This window comes from Chelmon rostratus, chromosome 12 (genome assembly GCF_017976325.1).
Source record: "Chelmon rostratus isolate fCheRos1 chromosome 12, fCheRos1.pri, whole genome shotgun sequence".
Lineage (NCBI taxonomy): Eukaryota > Metazoa > Chordata > Actinopteri > Chaetodontiformes > Chaetodontidae > Chelmon > Chelmon rostratus.
The window spans coordinates 441,301-464,051 of NC_055669.1; the positions used below are offsets into that span (position 1 = coordinate 441,301).

At 39.6% G+C, this 22,751-nt stretch overlaps 1 protein-coding gene across 1 annotated transcript in view; it reads right to left on the reverse strand.

Annotated features, from left to right (window-relative positions):
• Positions 1-14,828, reverse strand: part of exoc3 (exocyst complex component 3) — a 35,518-nt gene extending 20,690 nt beyond the window's left edge. The window contains exons 1-7 of the mRNA XM_041948326.1: positions 14,699-14,828; positions 11,703-11,893; positions 10,895-11,114; positions 9,433-9,605; positions 7,877-8,089; positions 6,581-6,759; positions 5,985-6,101 (exon numbers count right to left, since the gene is read on the reverse strand). Of these exons, the coding sequence (XP_041804260.1) occupies positions 5,985-6,101; positions 6,581-6,759; positions 7,877-8,089; positions 9,433-9,605; positions 10,895-11,114; positions 11,703-11,846 (1,046 nt within the window). The 5' untranslated portion in view covers positions 11,847-11,893; positions 14,699-14,828. The remainder of the gene's footprint in view (positions 1-5,984; positions 6,102-6,580; positions 6,760-7,876; positions 8,090-9,432; positions 9,606-10,894; positions 11,115-11,702; positions 11,894-14,698) is intronic.
• Between the last annotated feature and the right edge of the window lie 7,923 nt (positions 14,829-22,751).

Below are 22,751 nucleotides of genomic sequence, written 5' to 3' on the forward strand. Positions count from 1 at the left end.
GAAAAAGGCTGAAATTTGAGGAAATTTCCCCATTCATTTCTTATGGGAAATTTATCGCAGTTGTTCGCGTCTTACGTCGGCCTTCGATGGTCATAGCTCGAAAACCGTAAGAGATATCAAAATGTGCCGAGGGTCATTTGGAGCCGACAAAATTATCTACGTTTTAAAGTTTGAATGAAGTCTCTAGGAGAAACTATGGCGAAGCAGCGGACAATTGAAAAAGGCTGCAATGTGAGAAAACGGCAGATATCAGAGGCAGTCAGTCCCTGATTAATGAATTGCTCTCAGCTGTGTTTCTGTGGCTTTCTCCTTGTCTGTCTCTGTTGATCACCTCAGCTGTCTGTGTCTGCTTCTCTCCTCTGCTTCATGTCTCTGTTAACATGAATTAATGAACTGAATCAATAAACATGAATGGAGCTAATGCTAACGGAGCTAACAGAGCTAACACTAATGGAGCGAACAGCTAACGGTGCGAATAGAGCTAACGGCGCTAACGCAAACAGAGCTAACTGTGCTAACAGAGCTAATAGAGCTAGCGGCGTTAACAAGGGGGCGGGGGGATGGGGTTTTCATTATGCATTTGTCTGTGTGTGTGTGTTTATGTATCTGTCGTTGTGTGTGACTGCGTATGTGTGTGTCTTCGTCTGTTTCTGTGGCTTTCTCCTTGTCTGTCTCTGTTGATCACCTCAGCTGTCTGTGTCTGCTTCTCTCCTCTGCTTCATGTCTCTGTTAACATGAATTAATGAACTGAATCAATAAGCATGAATGGAGTTAATGCTAACAGAGCTAACAGAGCTAACACTAACGGAGCTAACACTAACGGAGCTAACAGCTAACGGCGTGAATAGAGCTAACGGCGCTAACGCTAACAGAGCTAACTGTGCTAACAGAGCTAATAGAGCTAACGGTGTTAACAAGGGGGCGGGGGGATGGGGTTTTCATTATGCATTTGTCTGTGTATGTGTGTTTATGTATCTGTCATTGTGTGTGACTGCGTATGTGTGTGTCTTCGTCTGTTTGTGTGTGTGTGTCTGCTTGAACTACACAAGCAGCCCAACCAGCTCCTACATGGAGATGTGTATAGTATATATGTGTCTGAATGTGTGTGTGTGTGTGTGTGCGTGTGTGCCTGTGTAACTTCTGCCCCACCTGCTGATAATTACCTCTCTACCTCTCCCACTTTTTACCTGTTCCTGTTCAGTTTTGACGTGCTGTTTTTAATCACTTTTTAGCTGTTGGTTAGCCCTGCTTGTGTGTGTGTTTGTGTGACTACTGTCTCAACCTTTTTGGCAAAGCGCTTGGTGAAGCTGAGTTTAACTGTTTGTTGGATGGAGATTGTTTTCAAACAATGCCCTTGTTTTGACTGAGCTCGTTAAGATAATCATTCTCAGGCTTGTTGTCCTGCAGATGTGTGTGCGTGGGTTATTGACCGGTGTGTGTGTAAATGACAGTTGCACCTGTTAAACTCCTCCCTTGAAAAGCGGCTTTTTCGCTGTCGGTTTCTTCCGAACAACTTGCGATTGTGTCAAAACCGTAGCTGCTATCAAAAAACCGATTACACTGTGAGATGCGGACAAGTCTGGGCCAGATGTACGTGTGTTTTATGTCCAGATATTCTTTAGAAAAATGACAAAATGGTCGACTTAAAAAGACTCTGCGACTCAGAGAACAGGAGTTTGTATTGTATGCAGTGAGATTTGGGTTCGGCGAACCTCCTGAACTAAATCCTCTGGTGAGAGAACCGTACCTCGTATCAGAGTGTACTATAGATCATCGGACTCCCGAGAACTTCCTGAGTCCGGCCATCTCCTCGTTTTATTCCTGACACAACAACTTTTCGTTTTATGGCGATCTAAAGACAGGAGGCATTTCTGCTTTGCTCACAAAACAGCTCTGAATTTTAACATGGGACTTAATGGGAGAACAGGAGGGCGCTGGCTGCACAAAACGTCTCACTATTTAAATTCAGTAAGTCTCTCAGCTTTTTCGAGGACATCACACGAAAGAGGACAAGTTTGTCTACAAAATGAGCCCAAAATTATGCGTGTAGAGTGTAATTTGTGGCCGTAGCGACGAGAAAAAGAGAAGATTTTCAGATCGTTTTTAGACTCTGTGCCACTCTAGCACGCACTCTAGCACGAACATTCCGCGCAATACACACCCATTATAATCTCAAAATTTCCCTCCAAACGATCACTGTCATTGAACAGTGACTGATCAAAAACTATAGGACCAATCAAAATGTGGATGAACACACCAATAGACCAGACTTGGGTCTACATTTTAAAGTTGAAATGAAGTCTCTCGGTGAATGTATGCCTGAGCTACAGATGTTTGAAAAACTCCAATTTCAATCTTGTTTTTTTCGCCCGTCCCATTCATTTCTTATGGGAAATTTATCGCAGTTTTTCGCGTCTTACGACGCGAAAAACTGCGATAAATTTGAGAAAAGTAATAGCACACCGATCCCGAACAATACGCACGTTTTGATATATAATTTGCGAGGGTTTTCTCAAAGCTGTGGGACGAGTTTGAGGACGAAAACTTGGAGGAAGATGAAAAATAATAATAATAAGAAGAAGAAGAAACGCGCGGGATAGTAATAAGTGACTCGGGGCTACGCCCCGAGTCACTGGCTCCTGCAGCTATTTCATAGCTGTAGGAGCCAGTGACTCGGGACGTTGCCCCGTGTCCCTAATAATAACTAGAAAATTCCCCCTGGGAAATTTTGAAAGGGACACGGGGTGTGTTTGAGCCGACAAAATTATCTACGTTTTAAAGTTTGAATGAAGTCTCTAGGACAAAGTATGGCCGAGCAGCGGACAATTGAAAAAGGCTGAAATTTGAGGAAATTTCCCCATTCATTTCTTATGGGAAATTTATCGCAGTTGTTTGCGTCTTACGTCGGCCTTCGATGGTCATAGCTCGAAAACCGTAAGAGATATCAAAATGTGCCGAGGGTCATTTTGAGCCGACAAAATTATCTACGTTTTAAAGTTTGAATGAAGTCTCTAGGAGAAACTATGGCGAAGCAGCGGACAATTGAAAAAGGCTGCAAATTGAGAAAACGGCAGATATCAGAGGTAGTCAGTCCCTGATTAATGAATTGCTCTCAGCTGTGTTTCTGTGGCTTTCTCCTTGTCTGTCTCTGTTGATCACCTCAGCTGTCTGTGTCTGCTTCTCTCCTCTGCTTCATGTCTCTGTTAACATGAATTAATGAACTGAATCAATAAACATGAATGGAGCTAATGCTAACGGAGCTAACAGAGCTAACACTAACTGAGCTAACAGCTAAAGGTGCGAATATAGCTAACGGCGCTAGCGCTAACAGAGCTAACTGTGCTAGCAGAGCTAACAGAGCCAACGGCGTTAACAAGGGGGCGGGGGGATGGGGTTTTCATTATGCATTTGTCTGTGTGTGTGTGTTTATGTATCTGTCGTTGTGTGTGACTGCGTATGTGTGTGTCTTCGTCTGTTTGTGTGTGTGTGTCTGCTTGAACTACACAAGCAGCCCAACCAGCTCCTACATGGAGATGTGTCTGGTATATGTGTGTCTGAATGTGTGTGTGTGTGTGTGTGTGTGTGTGTGTGTGTGTGTTTGTGTGCGTGTGTAACTTCTGCCCCACCTGCTGATAATTACCTCTCTACCTCTCCCACTTTTTACCTGTTCCTGTTCAGTTTTGACGTGCTTGTTTTTAATCACTTTTTAGCTGTTGGTTAGCCCTGCTTGTGTGTGCGTTTGTGTGACTACTGTCTCAACCTTTTTGGCAAAGCGCTTGGTGAAGCTGAGTTTAACTGTTTGTTGGATGGAGATTGTTTTCAAACAATGCCCTTGTTTTGACTGAGCTCGTTAAGATAATCATTCTCAGGCTTGTTGTCCTGCAGATGTGTGTGCGTGGGTTATTGACCGGTGTGTGTGTAAATGACAGTTGCACCTGTTAAACTCCTCCCTTGAAAAGCGGCTTTTTCGCTGTCGGTTTCTTCCGAACAACTTGCGATTGTGTCAAAACCGTAGCTGCTATCAAAAAACCGATTACACTGTGAGATGCGGACAAGTCTGGGCCAGATGTACGTGTGTTTTATGTCCAGATATTCTTTAGAAAAATGACAAAATGGTCGACTTAAAAAGACTCTGCGACTCAGAGAACAGGAGTTTGTATTGTATGCAGTGAGATTTGGGTTCGGCGAACCTCCTGAACTAAATCCTCTGGTGAGAGAACCGTACCTCGTATCAGAGTGTACTATAGATCATCGGACTCCCGAGAACTTCCTGAGTCCGTCCATCTCCTCGTTTTATTCCTGACACAACAACTTTTCGTTTTATGGCGATCTAAAGACAGGAGGCATTTCTGCTTTGCTCACAAAACAGCTCTGAATTTTAACATGGGACTTAATGGGAGAACAGGAGGGCGCTGGCTGCACAAAACGTCTCACTATTTAAATTCAGTAAGTCTCTCGGCTTTTTCGAGGACATCACACGAAAGAGGACAAGTTTGTCTACAAAATGAGCCCAAAATTATGCGTGTAGAGTGTAATTTGTGGCCGTAGCGACGAGAAAAAGAGAAGATTTTCAGATCGTTTTTAGACTCTGTGCCACTCTAGCACGCACTCTAGCACGAACATTCCGCGCAATACACACCCATTATAATCTCAAAATTTCCCGCCAAACGATCACTGTCATTGAACAGTGACTGATCAAAAACTATAGGACCAATCAAAATGTGGATGAACACACCAATAGACCAGACTTGGGTCTACATTTTAAAGTTGAAATGAAGTCTCTCGGTGAATGTATGCCTGAGCTACAGATGTTTGAAAAACTCCAATTTCAATCTTGTTTTTTTTCGGCCGTCCCATTCATTTCTTATGGGAAATTTATCGCAGTTTTTCGCGTCTTACGACGCGAAAAACTGCGATAAATTTGAGAAAAGTAATAGCACACCGATCCCGAACAATACGCACGTTTTGATATATAATTTGCGAGGGTTTTCTCAAAGCTGTGGGACGAGTTTGAGGACAAAAACTTGGAGGAAGATGAAAAATAATAATAATAATAAGAAGAAGAAGAAGAAACGCGCGGGATAGTAATAAGTGACTCGGGGCTACGCCCCGAGTCACTGGCTCCTGCAGCTATTTCATAGCTGTAGGAGCCAGTGACTCGGGACGTTGCCCCGTGTCCCTAATAAGAAGAAGAAGAAACGCGCGGGATAGTAATAAGTGACTCGGGGCTACGCCCCGAGTCACTGGCTCCTGCAGCTATTTCATAGCTGTAGGAGCCAGTGACTCGGGACGTTGCCCCGTGTCCCTAATAAGAAGAAACACGCGGGATAGTAATAAGTGACTCGGGGCGATAGTAATAAGTGACTCGGGGCGTGCCTCGGAGCGTGCCCCGTGTCCCTAATTACTGTGGTAATGCTAGATGGACTTATGGCGATGATGACATGTACAATGCCAGCTGTCAGTTTAGTCACGTGTTAAAGTACCAGTTTGCAATACTGTATCATTGGATTGCTTAAGATGATTCAGAGAGGCATGCAGGGGAGGTAGACCTGTCCAGAATTTAAAAGAGCTCGGAACATGACTGCTGAATATAACAAAATGTAGCAAAACGTAACAAATTACCTTGGAGGTGAGAAATAGTTAATATTATATTACATTATTATATTATGATATTAATATATCAATATCATATGTTTAGGGATAGGAACAGTAATTAGCAATCATAACAGACTGAATGACTGTCACAACACTGAGGAAATGTTGTTAAATTACTGTACAATGTGCCATAAATAAAGCACTAGCTTGACTTGACTGGCATGAACTTCAAAGTGAAACCTTACAATGGTGACACTGTTGCCAGTTTGTACACTGCGTTTGTTTTGGGGGATTCAGTCCCCATATATACATAATGGGGTTGAGCCTTTTTTCATTATTATTTTTTTCATTATCTAATACCACTGTGTAGATGTCTATTGCGTTTGTACCTTTTATATGTGTTGAGGACCCAAGTCAGCAGGGATACAATTTCATTAGCCTCCAAGTCCTCAGATGCCAGTTCCTTGACACGAGTGGACACAGCATTGTGGTAGAGGCTAAAAAACCTGAAACATGCATACAGAAAAGTTGGCATACACTTGCCTGAATGTGTTAAATTACAGTGGAATGAATGTACAACTGAACACTTGGACTTCTTGCAGGTTCACATCAGTTGGTTGTGCAACAGTTTACTTAATTCATAGTTCAACTTAATACATTGTACTAGTGACACAATTTCCAATTTCAGTTAATCCTGACATTCAACAGTTCAAATGTGCTGTTTAGGTAATAAATGAAATTAGGATGTGCACCAACGACTATGATACAGGATGGTGCTCCTAAGACTGCTGCAGTTGTTTGCATAGTAGGTTAATCAAGTGGACGATAAAGTTTCCGTAACTGTAAATGATGTGAATGAAAGTGGAAGGACAGTTAGGTGTCCAGACAAACAAGTTTTTCTATTCTGAATGTGTATTCAATAATCTTGTGTTTGGATTCTATGCTGACAGAAAAACAGGCACTCAAAACATTTTGTATCTGTTACCTGTTGAATGTATTGTAATGTGGGGGGAAGCACTGAACCATGAGGTTCTTGACAACAATGAGATCATCCAGAACATATTTCCTGGTTATTTCGAGAAGGCGAACAAGCCACATTTTATCAGCCTCTCTTGTCACTGACTGGGTACCCTCAATGCGAGTGCTGACTGTGGCCTCCAACACCTACAACAGAAAAAACAGATCAAATTGGTTTAGAGGTTGAATCAGTAGGGTTGGCCAGAAACTGTCTCTTAATGAGGTAAAGGTAACAAAAACTTTAACACCTATTCCTAGTCTATTCCACAGCAAATCATATCAAATTAACTCTCGGCATAAATTTGGTTATGTTCCATACTAACAAAATCTGATGACATTGCAGAGACAGGAGGCTGTGAAAGCCACTCTTGGGGAGATCTAAGATGGCAGCCACCAGCTGCTGAGCTACTGATCTACTCAAATCTCTCCTTGGACATAAAACTTTTTTTCTTCTCTATTTTTCCACATCTATTGTCCCATTTAATACATTCAAAAAATGGAATACGGTATCAAATGTCCTGGATGGTCTGGAAGAAGACATCAATGAATGCTTCAACAGACTCTGCATCACGGACAGCAAAGACAACACCAAACAGGCAAGGCCAGAGAGACTCTTCAGGTACATTCTACAGCACAATTACAACACCATTCACATTGCCAAAACCTCTGTGCAGAGGTAAGTGATATACTCATCTCTATCGGAAAATAAACTTTCCAGACTTGACATTATAATTGCACTCATAGAGTTCCACACGGAATTTCAGGCACTGCACCACAGCCTGAAATTCAGTCAGGAGCAAATAGACACTCTCAGTAACGAAAACACACCCAAACCTCACTCTGCCAACGCACTTACCACCCAGCTCGTCTCTGTCACTGCCAACAACAAAGCCAGAAAAGAAACCATTGTGGACTTGAAAGTACATGGCATGAGAGATAGACAGCTTTAAATACCAGCCTCAGACAGTCAACAACACCATGTTTTACCATGTACACTATCTGGGACCGAAAAATGGCAACAACCAACCATGTGGTTGAGAAATATGAACACTACAAACAAAAAGAACAAGCCCACGGACAAAGCAGGCCGCTCATTACTTTGAATCAGCCTTCAAACCAGCCTCCATATGGCCTCCAAATCTTAGTGGAAAAGCAGCAAAAATCTAATGAAAAGTTGGATAAAAAGTCAAATGGAGAACAAGGAGAGTTAGAAGGCAAAAGGCATAAGAAGCACTAAAGAGCTTTCCTTAATTGTGTCTCTTACCTCAAACATCTTGTCCTTCCAGCGTTTGGGTCGCCCAGGTGGAATGAACCCAGTCTGCTTCTTACGGTCAACCATACGCCGATCAATCTTCTCCTCCCGCTCAATGATGCGAACTACTGACACCAGCATGGTAGGGTCACGACGAACCGTTACCATGGACCTCTGCAGTACCATCCACAACTGTTTGGCCAGCTCATCTGATAACCCCTGAACCTGGAAGGGGAAAGAAAGATATTGAAAGTTGATAGGGTGACATAACAATTAACAACCTGCATCACAGACTACATTAACTTTGTGTGGAAAACACAGTGCCTACAAGGAAGCTATGGTGTTTCACAAACTAAAACTGATTGACAAGAAAAGTGTTTTTAGGTCTGGGGACAAATATGAGCTGAGGAGGTTGCAGAAGGGAGCTGAAAAGGAAGAAAAGGAAAGGCAAGGATAGCTATAGGAGAAAGCTGGAGGAGTGCTAAAGGGGAACAATGAAAGAGAGTTCTAGAAAGGCCTGAAAACCATCAGAATCTGGAGACTGGTTGGTTTGGGAATGGGTAAACCAACTAAATCTGTTTTTCAAAAGAACTTATTCTGTCCCCGTTCACTCCCCTACCCACCAGAGCCCAGACATGACAGTGTTGCGACTGCACACTCCCTCCTCCTCCACCACCAGAGCATCCCTGACACCAGCAGCATCCTCATCACACTGCTTAACCCCCTCCTCTCCACCTTCACATCAGAACAAACTATGTACCTCCCCCCGACCTTGCGGAACAGGAGCATTAAAACGTGAGTCTTAAAGGTAAAATAAGAGACTCGTGCAGGCTGATTCAGGCGTTTAATTAGTAAGTTTCATGAACACTAATCAGGCAGGGGAGTGAAATATATACTTTTCATATTCATAGGTAAGATGTATTGAAGATATCAGTAATAAAAATGATAATGAATAAAAAAGTATGAACCAATGAACCAGAAGCACATGACAAATCAAAGACAACCCCCTTGCTTTAAAGTGCTGACACTGAGTCGACAGATTCTGGGACAGGCCTAGAAAATAATATTTCCAACATTAAATAATTGAATTTGTTAATTTATTCTTGCTTAGATTCATTAATTTTTTTGTTTTGTTTAAAGAGAAATAAAGAAGTAGGCTTTAGGCCTATACTGTTGAAGAAGAGATTAATTAATTTTTAACTGTTTAATTTAATGTTTCTTCATTTAAACATTAAACGTGTAACAAGAAACAAGAAATACACGTGCACTGCCTGTCTCATTATTACAACAAATCCATATGGTAGCCTGACATTAGTCTGTAATTCAGCAATTTAAATAGGCTGCAACTCAAATCTTGCATCATATGCAGTTGTCTTATATTGATATTTAAATACTCAAAAATATGTTCAAAAATATGCTCTTAGATAATACCCAGAGTTTATGTACCTAAATCGTAATCAGAATCTGGGGAGAGAGGGTCAGTTTGGTCCATTCCAAAAAATTCTGATAATCCACATGACACTCAGATCTTTCAGTTACGCTACAACACTCTAATCACTTGGACTTACATCTTCAAAGTAGATGGAGATGAGGTTCATGTCACTTGTGTTCTTGCTGTCCATACGGTACTGCTCATACATGAGGTCATCCCGTGAACACTCCAGCTCCATCAGTTTCCTGTGGGCCTGAAGCAGCTCTGCCTGCTCTATCAGCTGCTGTGTCTCTGCCACAATCTCTGGTACTGCACAAACAGCAAAGTGACAAAGACAAACAGAGTACCAAGAACAAGAGAAAGCAGGGGAAATCTTTGTCAGTGATATAGTCAAAACCAGAATTTTTCCTTCACACAAGTCTGAGTTAAACTTCATGAATACCCCAGGATGTTTCTATAGTGACAGTAGATTGTCTGCGATGAGACACAAAGATACCGCAAAAACTAATAGATAAAAATTCTAAAATAAATTAGTTGGGTCTATGTTATGATGCACGACACACAATGTGGCAACTTTTAATAAGGTGGGGGCACCAAGCCAGCCATTGTAGCTAATGTGATGAATTAGTGCAGGGGTCGGCAACCTTTACCAATCAAAGAGCCATTTGGATGCGTTTCCCACAGTAAAGAAAACACTGGGAGCGACAAAACCCTTTTGACATTTAAAATGAAATAACACTGCATATGCAGTCAGCTGTTAACCTGAATAATAAAAGGACTATTTCACTGAACAATGAAAAATATGAATTTATGCAAAATATTCATCAAACTTGGTTAATGTGATATCCGCTCCTGACCCTCAGCGCACAGTGTCTGCACACCAGGGCTGTATGTCACCTGCATCTTCACACAGGATCGTGGCTGTCATCTGTGAGGCGTGCACGATGTTTGTTTTAAAAACGACAAACTAAAATAAAATACATTTGAATTAAATACTCATTCATTATTTTGAAAAGCCACAGGGAGCCGCATCAGAGGGATGAAAGAGCAGCATGCGGCTCCGGAGCCACAGGTTGCCGAGCCCTGAATCACACACACACACACACACACACACACAGAATGTAGAAAAATCTAAAAGGAAAACATGCAACTTGGGAAAAAATAAAACTGAATCTTGAAAAAATGAAAATGGATTTCATAGGGCCCAACATGAGTCAGAGACAGCCTGAAGTGAATCGTTCATTTCTTCACAACATAAACTTGAGCAATATATATATTGCTAATATATATTTGTTACATTTCCCTTCAATTCTCAATGCATGGCTGCATGCCCAATATCCAGTTGTTTCACGTTTTTTTGGGAGTGACATTGTCTTCATTTGCCTTGCCAAGTTGTTGGAAAAAGCATTTTACAAAAAGATGAGGAACAAGGTGTGTTTTTTTAAATGCTGGAAAAATTGATCTTTTTTTCAATACAATTTATAATCAATTAATAGAAGCAATAGTAGACAGATTAATCGATTCTCCAAATAGCTGTTAGTTGCAGCCCTATAGGAAACACAATCATTGTCTTTTAGGCATGGTTGAGCTAGGCTTACCAGAGAAAATGTTTTTAAGGTTTTCCACAGCGGAGGCCAACTGACTGTGTTGAACTACAGCATCCTTGACGTCTTTCAGGTTCTCTATGGTGTTGATGCTTTGTCTCCAGTCTTTACTCACATCAGCCAGTGAGCTCTGGATATCTTTGACATCCAGCAGGGCACTATGCAGCTGAGTCAGTCCAGTGCGAACACCATCTAGCTGGGACTGGATGGCTGCCTGAGGGACATCATGAGACACATATTATTGTTAACTATTAAAGTTACTCTCATTAGAATTCCACCATTTATGTCAATTAATAATAATGTGTTATACGAATGCTTGCTTTCTTACTAAGTATATGTCACATTACCATGTAGAACAGCATAATGTATGCTTGGTCACTTTAAAATACATGAAAGCATTATCACTTAGCTGTAATAATGCACAAGTGATCAGAGATCTCTACACAAACAGTAACAGACTTTTTACAAATGGAAATAAGGTTAATTAGCAACTATCAAATTTTTGTGATTGCTCAATTAATTCTTTTAGAACTGAAGCAGCTAGTCAATCTTTTTTTGTTTAATTGAAAATGGATCAAAACCTATTTTAATCACGACTGATCATTTATCAAGAAAAAATACCAACGACTCCCTTGTTCCAGCTTTTCTCCATTTTATTATAATTTTTAATGGATTATCTTTGAGATTTGGACTGCTGACATTTCAAGAGAACTTTTCTAACTAACATTTTATTAACAGTGAGGGAACAGATGTGTAGAATTAAATATACTGAACTTTGGAATTCTGTTTGCTAACACATCACCTTCAGCCTAGCTTCCACAGAGGCCTTTTTGCGGGCCTCTCTTCTTCGGTACTGCTCCACTTTGTCCAGCTGGTCCGATCGCTGCAGCATTCCTGCCACACGCTGCACTGCCGTGGCAACCGCCTCCCGACTTGTTTCCTCCATAGTATTGCTCAGTAGTGTAAAGTACCACTCAGATGCAAAATCTTGAGCTGAAAGAGAAAAATACAGAATGCCATATGTCTCTGTCTGAATGGTAATCTCCTGCACATCAATCACATTTTGAATATTTGAGACCTAACTCTTTGTTCAAATTATACACTTACACACACCAAACAATTGGCAGTTTTTGATACAGTATAAACCTGATACTGATTTAAGAAGACTTCTAGTTCTTTGTTGAATGACTGTCACACTAATAATAAAAAAAATATCAATTTGGCTCAGTTTTTTGTAAGCAAATACAAAATATCCATATTCAGTAATAATTTCAATGTTTACAACAACATTGTAACTATTGGTATAAAAATGGCACAAATTCTCTTTACAGAGACACATAGCATAGCAACCCATATCAGGTAGCTGTTTAAAGGCACATTTGGTCAAAAAATTATCAGTACATTCACATCAATAGTTGATTATAAGGTTTCTCATTTCAGTGGTTTACAACAATGATGAGAGTCAATTAACATTGATTTAACCATGACACCACAAAATACAATACATGGCAAATGTAAGAAAGATGCATAAGGTTATAAAATCAATAACAAAGCAGCACAGATGGAATACATCTTCAAAATATTTTAAAATGTAACTAAATGAACGTCAGTATTTAGTCCATCCTGAATATGAAGGAGAGATACCGAGATCCACCCAGTGGCACTGGCAGGTAGTGGCACTGTAGTGGTAATCTCTGGCTGGCTGGTTTGTTGTAAGACGGATAAACAGCCATAAAACTGCAATACTTTTTTGTTTTCCATTCTTTTTACGTAATTATTTCCACCTCAGAGGCTATGAGTTGCCCTTTTACCTAAATAAAAAGGAACTAAAATACAGTCTTTACTAATAATTACCTTTATAGTCATTACTAAGAATCAGTTGCAATAATGAAAACTAAACCCTCCATTTTATCATTCTTGGTCATTCTTGACAATGACAAAAACATGCTGAAAAAATCCAGCTACATATTTACACATTTTTACTTACAAACCTGTTTGCTTTTTACTCTTTATATATTTTTAATTCATTTCTTCGCAACATCTGAACAGCATCAGTTAACAGTTAAGTGGTATAAAAATATTTAAATATTTAACAAAAACACAACTTAAAAATGGACTGTAGACTGTAGATGGTAAATGGACCGTATTTATGTAGTGCTATTCTAGTCAAGACATCCACTCAAAGCGGTTTACAAGCAAGTCTGCTTTCACCCTTTCAGACACATTCATACATGGCTAGGCCATCTGCTCCTTACAACAATATAATTGTGAATATACCTTAGTATTTGCCACAGGTGCCACAAGAGTGGCACTAATTGGCACAGGAGTGCCACTAGGTACCACAAGCAGACACAGCCGTGGCATGAGCTGTTATGGAAGTAACACTAGCTGCTACAACAGTGCCACTAGGTGGCAGTATTAGGCCAAATAAATACAGCAGTAGGCCATAAAAATTACAGAATGAAAAGGTACAGAAACGCAATAGAATTGAAAAAAGTAAAGAGCAATTAAGACATAAAGAAAACATGATTACTAAAGCCTAATAAATATAATCATACGACTGGCATAATAGGTTAGTATTAAAGTACAGAAACAAAAACAGAGATACAATAATGCAGTGATCATTGTCTGAAAAAAAGAATAACAAATGATAGAAAAAACAATGCAGTTTCTCTGCTCCGAGTCCCGAGTGACAAAAAAGAAAATACTTGGTGCAGAAAGAAACTTCCTATTGAAACACATTAACAGATTATTACAATATTATTTTTGGCGGATCAGTATTATTAAGTTGTTAACCACCACATATAAATTAAATCCAACAAATTTCAACAGCAACTTTTCATTTAAAAAATACAAACAATTCAGTTAACGAGACTAATTATCTGAACCCTCCTTTTTCCTCTGGCAGCCAGCACTCTTCTGGCAAATATTACAATATTTTCACAATTGGAAATTGTTTTATTGTTGTTTTTTTTTTTTTAAGATGAACAAACATAAGTGCTCAACAACCATCCTAAAACAGATTTAGAGCTGCTGGCCTGTTGTGACAACAAACTATGCACAGAAAGTAATTGTTAGTAAAGCATGTATTTCTGTCCTCTTTTTTTAAAGCCAAACAGGCAAAATCATAACCTTCTACATAATTACATGAAACATATGAAAAAAAAACGTATAACAGATATATGTCTGCAGCCCCGTCTTGACAAATGCACAGAAATTTGCCCCTGCCGTATTTAACAGCAACTCATGGCAGGCAGCTCTCAATTGCCACAGTCTGCCACTGCCTGCCAGTGACACTAGGAGGATCCTGGCCGTGCTAACATAAACTGGCTAAGATAATTCCTGTCACAACAAATCCACATGACACTCCATTCTCCAGTTAATATGGGACGCTACACAACTTGTGACCGGTAAGCAAAACGGAAAACTATGACGGAGCCTGTCGTGCTATTCAGCTCTCATATACTGTTAGATGGTTCACTAATTCCAATGCAACATCGAGCGTTCGTAACTACAGACTGACGATGTAACTGAGTGACAGCTAGCAAGCTAGCGGTTAACTGGCGTTAGCGTAGTACTTGTTTTACCAGATGGTAAAAAGCAGGCGGAAAACCTATGCAATGTGACATATAGAGTGTAAAATAAAACATTAGTTAACCGTATAAATGAACTTGCAATTAATCTCCCACTTCAATAAATCTAATATAACTTGCTAAGCTAACAACGGAGGAAAAAAAGCTAACACTATCTCACCGCCCGTAAAACTAACTACATAAAAAAAACAACAAACAATCTTACCTCAGGCACTTAAGGGATAAACACGGGGAAGATTAAATACATTTCATAAATGTAACGTTAATATTTATAACGCTGTTATGTTGCTGTTGCTTTCACTTCCTTCTACGAGCTCAGCACTGCTCCGCCTTCTTCTTCTTCTTCTTCTTCTTCTTCTTCTTCTTCTGTGGGGTTTATTGGCGGTTGGCAAATCAACTTATGGCGCATTACCGCCATCAACTGGACTGGGGTGTGGACAGGATGTAAAGCAGTAAAATAATAATAATAAAAAACTTGATTCTTTTATTTAACGCAGTTTCTTTAATGAACTTAACAATGTAATATTGTATCTTGCCTGCTGATTTCCCTAGAAGTCCTGTGTAAAATCGTGGTGTTTTGCCTCGCTTGTTGACCCAGTATGTCAACATTAGTTTAACTCTACTAATTTGCAGAGGCAACTCTCCCATTTCCACCTGCACCTCAGGGCCTGTGCTCGCAGAACATCCAGCTTCTTAAGATTTGACTCTGCTGCTGACATATAAGCTATACACCCATAATCAAACATCTATCTCGTGAGCGCCCAGTGTATATTTTGTAGAGATGATCTACTTGCTCCCCAATCCTGTCCTGCCAGACACCACAGTACATTCAAGACCCTCATACTTTTACTTACCACTTTACTTAAGTGAGTGCCCCATGTAAGCTTCTCATCAAACCAGACCCCAAGAAATTTGATGACTTTAACTTGTTCAAGTTGCTGTCTGTACAGTTTTAATGAGAGTGGTGTAATTTTAAAAAGCAGATCACTTGTGTTTTTGCCACCGATAATATAAACCCCCACTTACTTGCCCACCAAGCTACATTGCGGACCACTTTGGTCTGGAGACAGAAGAGCTCTACTTTCTAGGAATTATATTAATCTTTCTGTGACCATTCATTCCATGATTTTACACAGATGCGATGTCAAGGCAATAGGTCTGTAGCTAGATGAATCTGAGGGTTCCTTTCCTGGTTTTTGAACTGGTACTATTATTGGTTGTTTCCACACTGAGGGAAGTTGACCACACTCCCAAACCCTATTAAAAAACCTCATCACTATGGCTAGTGCATCCTCGGTCAGGTGTTCCAACATTTTGTAGCATACACCATCTTTTCCAGGGGTAGTTTGACGAGCACTAACAATAGCTCTTCTCAGCTCAAACACACTAAAAGGCAGGTCTAATGGATCCCCTGACACCTCCACTTTTTCCAATATGTCAGGGTTCCTTATTAAGGTTCTAATTCTACTCTGCCTGGCCTCTTCTGTGAGATTTTCTGAACTGTGTGAATTTTCCTAAATGTTTGAACAAGAAGTGCAGCCTTCTCCAAGTTAACAGCCATTTTGTCCCCACTGCTTAATACTGGTAACCGTAATTTCTTCTGAACCCCCAGCCTATTCTCCTTATCATGCCCCATATATCTGACAGCTGTACTTCACTCCCAATGCTGTTGCAATATTGCCTCCAAAATGTGTGCTTTTGTGTTCTTATTGTTTTCCTTTCTATTGCCTGGGCCCTTATACTGCTTGAGAGAATTCTGAGAATGGATTTTTTCGAGTTGCCTAGGTGCTTTATTTCTTGCTTTTATGGCTTTGCCACACTCACTATTCCACCAGGGTACGTTGTTGGTTTGTCTAGCTCCTGCACTTTTAGAGATTGCTTCCTCAGCAGATCGAATTATTTCATTAACTAGATCCTCATTAAATATGTCAACATCCACCTTGTCCTCCTCTTGAAGTTTTTTAAATCTGCTTGCACTGATCTTTTGGAAAGCATCGCAATTAGCATTTCCCAATTTCCATCTAGGAATTTTCTTTGCACTGGTTCCAAACGTCAGTCCAATTCTGTGTCTTGCGTGCTATTATATCGTGTTCTTTCCCACGTTAAGACACACCAAACCGTGAACATCTAAAAATTCCTCAACACCTGAACCATTTGCATCTGTGCTACTGCTTCCCCATAATGAATTATGCGAGTTGAAATCCCCACACCATATTACACTATCTTCCACTGATCCCCCAACGTAATTTAATATATCTAAACTTAATTTCTCACATGGATTATAGTAGTTAACTATATCTATAGAACCGTTGTCTGTCCATTTCCCAACCACAATTGCTTCATGATCTGTGTTTATCTTTTCAAATTTTTCAATTTTTTTCAAATTTTATTCACTTTACTGATCCCAAACTGGGAAATTCTCTGCATTTCACCCATCACTGTAAACACACACATGCAACATGCAGTTAACACACAGGACCAGTGGGCTGCCGCTTTAGGCGCCCAGGGAGCATATGGGGGGGTTAAGTGCCTTGCTCAAGGGCACATCAGCCGGCTAATGGAAGGGGAGGGGATAATAATAATAATAATAATACATTTTATTTGTTAATAATTAAGAGGATCATTAAGAATGTCTTTAACAACTTCACAACTCAGACCCTTCGCATAAAGGTACTTTTCAGCTGATTTGACAATTATTTTGATCCTTTCATTTCGGCACCTTGACTGTGCTGAGCAGTTAATCACATTTCCCATAAACAATACAAAGTCATTTTTACTAACTAGCAGAGTTTCCTCCTACAACTTATCACATCTTTTGTATTTTCCTGCATCATTGTTCTTGTCATTTTGTTTTGTTATCTGAACACTTCCTGAAACCACTTTTGCTGCCTCTGCATAATTCACTCCCTGGGAACCCTGATTCTCTGCACCTCTGCTGCTTTTTTGCTAGCCTCACATTCACGGTATGCAGAGCTATGCTCCCCTCCACAATTACAACACTTCAGTTTAGCCCCATCACATTTGCCATATTCATGGTCTCCACCACATCTGCCACATCCACATCCAAACCGCCACTACATGTCCAAATCTCTGACACCTAAAGCATCTTAGGGGTGGGTGAAGATATGGTCTCATATCATAGCACATATACCCAATAATTTTTTTTCCGGGAGTCTTTCTTCATCAAACGTGATCAGAACTGACTGTCACTGTAATTCCATTTCTATTGGCTTTCAGATGTGTGACCTCAATGTGTATGTATGTGACACGCACATACTGTGCTACATTATACAATGCCTGAGTTAATGACTCTGAATGAAGGACCTGCGGTAGCGTTCCTTCTTGCAGAGTGGATGCAGCAGTCTGCTGCTGAAGGAGCTGCTGAAGGCCACCACAGTGTCATGCAGGGGGTAAGAGAGTTTGTCACTGATAGGTGTCAGCTTGGCTAACATCCTACTCTCGCCTACGTTCTCAACGGCCTTCATGTACAGGGTGTCTGTATTTATGGTCCAGTCCAGTTTATTGTTTAGGTGTATACTCAGGTATTTGTACTTCCCTATGATCTCAGTGTCCACCTGAGATCATAAGGAACCCTAGATGCTCACTGGTGTAATCTGTGACCCCTTCCTGTCTATCACCATCTCCTTGGCCTTGCTGGCGTTTATGTGCAGGTGGTTTGGTCCACACCAGTCGACAATGTTATTGATGATTGTCCCTGTATTCCAGCTGTAACCAATGTTGATTCATCTTTCTCCACACTAAGTGATGTGACCCTGACAAAATGTTTGGAAATCTTTTTTTTTTTTCACTTTCACTTTTGAGTTTGAGTTCATACAATACAGTTTATTTTTCCTGTCAATTTCTATTTGGTGGCACACAATTTAGTTAAAATAGATTTTTATTTGCAAAGTAATACTTACCTTTTTGTTTCCTGAGCTCTTTGGGCTAAAGGCTGGAAAAACGGAAAAAGTTGGCTTTTTAAGGACGATCAACAGGAAGTGGAGGGAACCACGAGGGAGACGGAAGAAGGAGGGGCTGGTTTTGGTTAATTGGTTTAAAATCTCTTTGTTGTTTCTTGTGTTAGTTACTGTGAGCTGATTATTTCTTTGTTTATCATATATTTTGCTTTGTTGCTGTTTATCAGTTTGAGTATCTTTAAATAGTCGGAGGTCTTAGATTTAATGTTGGTGTGATCCCCTGTGTGTCTGTCTAGGACTAGTCCATGTCCATATAACCCCCTGGTGTGTAATTTGTGGCAGGTCTTTTTGATTATGTTAAGTTGAAGTTTATAGTTTTTGTACTGTTTAGCTGACCTCCCTTTTGAGTTTGGGCCCTGTTTTTTGGTTGCTCACTTTTCTACTTAAGTTATGTGAATTACTTTGTTTCTGGTTTATCAGTTTATGAAAGAAAAGTTCCTTTTTTACACCTTTGTCCTCTTGCCTTTTTGATGGGTCCCTACTGATAGATACAGATATCATGTCACAAGTTAACCAGGACGTGCACTTTGCCACAGCTACCAGCAGTGTATTATAACCGTCATGAATTTTTTGCAGGACTGTTAGACTGCATTAGTTTTAGTTTGATGTACCTAATAAACTAGCAACTGTATATATGCTAATAGGCTTTATAGGAACATGCCATAATTGTATATTTTAAGAGTAGTTGAGTACAAATACCATGTTGCCTCAACAATAACCCGGAGAAGCTCTCGTCCACATTTTAGTAAATATGTAAATAGTGATTATGGGACATACAATTGATCTGAGCTACAGACATATTAACACATCCTCCCTTTCAGCCAATGGTTGTCACACTGTGTGTGTATGTGTGAATCCCCATAATGTAAATTATTTTAGGGATGGATGGCTGGGTTAAAGACTTGGGTTAAAGTTAGGATAAGTTTAGGTTTAGTTAAGGTTAGGGTAAGTGCAAAAGCTGAATTATATAAGTAACAAACAAAAAATCAGTTGTTTCAAGGAATAAAGGCTTACGTGTGGCAGACTCTATGGCTATGAACATATGACAGGCTCGGGGGACCAACGGACAAAGACACAGGACACTGGCACAGGACAAGGGAGACACAGACTATTTAAGCACATGGAGGGTAATGGGAACAGGTGGAGACAATAGGTAATCAGAGCGGATGCATAGTGACACATGAGGAAGGGCAAGTGCTCTGAAATGAGAGGAGAGTTAGTCCTTAAGACAAAACAGGAAATGACAAGACAGAAAACCCAAGACGAGACAAACCTCACCACGGTGGGACAGGTGTTTTTAGACTGCTTTTCTCCTGTCGACCATAACCAACCAATCTTAACAATTTCTTTTTTTTTATAGTTCAATTTTTTTATTGTATTTTCATTATTGTAACAGACAAACGAACAACAAACACAACAGACAAAATGGAGGTCAAAATAATATTAAAAAAAATTTAACTAGAAATAAAAATAAGACAGGCAGTAAATAGATAAGGCAGGTAAATTTACACATTTGTCTTTCAAAATCATTCCATTTTTCTTTTATCACATCACCTTCACAGTTTAATCTCCCCAACATCTTTTAGCATGCCACAGTCCCCGTCATCTGTGTCTTCCACATACTCAGTGTGGGAGCCTGGGGATTCCTCCAACACCTCAGAATAATCAGTGCGCATGTTATTAGGCCAGTTTTTAATATTCTAAAACTGTATTTATTCAACTGGGGTACCACAGTTCTGTCTCCAAGGAGACATAGTCTTGGTGACCTGGGAAGTTCACAATTTAATGATTTGCTCATATACTCCATAACTTTTTCCCACAGGGGAAGGATCTTAGAACATTCCCATAATGCATGGATAAATGTGTCACTTTCTGCTCCACACTTCCAACATAGATCATTATTTATCAAGCCCATTCTGTAAGGTCTTGATGGTGTAAAATAATACCTATGAATTATTTTGTACTGAATAAATTTGCCTCTGGCTTCTCTTATGCATTCTTCAGTGTTGGAACGAATCCCCTCCCATGTTTTTCTCTGAACAATTTCTTCATCAAAATCATCAGCCTGTATTTTATACCCCATTTCTCAACTATCTACCCACCAACTAGACTGCTTAAAGAAGTTTTACCCTTAATCTACTCTTCTGTATTTGACATATTCAGCCTGTCTTTATCAACAGACTACGTACCACAGTCCTTTAAAGTAGCTGAAATAAAACCTCTTCTTAAAAAGCCTACTCTTGATCCAGGCGTTTTAGCCAACTATAGGACTATATCTAACCTCCTCTTTCTCTCCAAAATCCTTGAGAAAGCAGTTGCTAGTTGGCTGTGTGACTTTCTACATAACAATAGCTTATTTGAGGATTTCCAGTCAGGATTTAGAGTGCATCATAGCACAGAGACAGCATTGGTTAAAGTTACAAATGATCTGAAAAATGATTGTCTCTGTGCTAATCTTGTTAGAGCTTAGTGCTACAATTGACACCATTGAGACTGGAACACTTCATTGGCATTAAGGAACTGCACTAAGGTTTAAATCATATTGTGGTGTTGGAATTTTAGCCCAATTATGATTAGGTGAGAACAATGATGAAACACTTATGTGGACAAAGATTTTGTTGAGTGCTTGTCACAATTTTTGGATGACATTTAATTTAACATTTTGTCAAGAAAACACCTTTTCTCTTTCTTTTAAGAGGTGATAGAGAACTGTAGAACAGCTTTGCAGCAAATTGGAGGTAATGTGTGGAAATGTGTATGTTCAATTATTCATTTATTACTGAGGTCATAGTTAAAAGTGGTGTTGAACTGAACAACATTATATTGAGAGGGGTTTCTCCCTATTTATATACACAAGGTGGGCAGAATATTAGAAACACCTCTGAATATGATGCAGCTCAGTACAACGCTACCACAAGCATGACCTAGATGCTAAAATGTATAATTGCATTAACACCTCTACGACAGCTTCAAAAAACTGAACATTGTGGGTAACATAAAAGCAGAATTTATGACTGAGCTGGTGAACTGGATTCCATTTGAATACCAACCTTTTGAAAATGTTTGGGAAACACTGGCTTAATGTGTTTTTATGTACTTCAATGTACTAACCTTAATTAGTTTCATCTTTAATTCTCTCCAGCAGTGACAAGCTTGACTTGACTGGTCTCTCCTGGATTCTGTGGCATGGTCTGCTCCTGGCAGTGGAATTCACTTACCAAAAAATTCCATTAACTGTAGCATTACTTGTGTTGTGGAGTTTAAATGTTTTTGCTATCATTGTATGAATATGTAGTTGACCCTGTGATTCTTGTGTGTGTCTGGAGAAGTTCTGAGCAGTGATCATCCAATGAAGTTTATTGAGCGCTCACAGCCAGGTGACCACATGCCCTACTGTTGGGGTGGAGAAATATAATGGTTGTTTTGAACACTTTATGTTTTTCTTGGCCTGCTTTCTGCCATCTTTCTCTCCTTGTGGGAAGGTGAATGAATTTCTGTGATGACTGCTCATTCAAGGAAAAACGTACCCTCCCTCGATATATATTATATAATATACTGTTCTGTTGAATGCAGTTGGTTGCCCTGTTCATTTTGCACTATTGACCAAACTTCTTTCTGAAGTTTGGAAGAAGTACTCAGACCTTTTACTTTAGCAAAAGTAACAATACCATAATATAAAAATACTCTATAACAAGTAAAAGTCCTGCTGTTGGTAAGTAAAAGTACTTGAGTAAAAGTACAAAGGTATGGGCATCAAACTTGGAACTTGGGCACTGTACTTACAGTACAAAAAGTGAAACTACACATTGTGTACAATTATAGACTTATTATTATTGTATTATTAATTATTGTATGTATTAATACCTACATTACTTTAGTGTTAGCTGTTTGTTCGTCTGTTTGTTTGTTTGTTTGTTTGTTTGTTTTTACCGTAATTACTGCTGGGTAGCTTGTGAATTTCACCCCAGGAATCTTATCCATAATATTATATCCATAATATTATATCACAATTTTTTGCTAATTATATTTGTATTAATAAGAATGAATCTACATAGTAGTAGAAGTAGTAATGTAGTGTATTAAAAAGTACAATATTTGCCTCTAAAATTTAGTGTAGTAGATGTAGAAAATAACAGTACCTTGAATGCTTGATAAATTAGGTTCCACCACTGTTGTAAATGTATTCTAGGTTATGGGAGCAGTCCCCCTTCCTCCAAGATTAAACACAGAAAAAATTATCAATGGTGTCTCTCCACCAGTCACCAGAAAAAAAAAAGATAA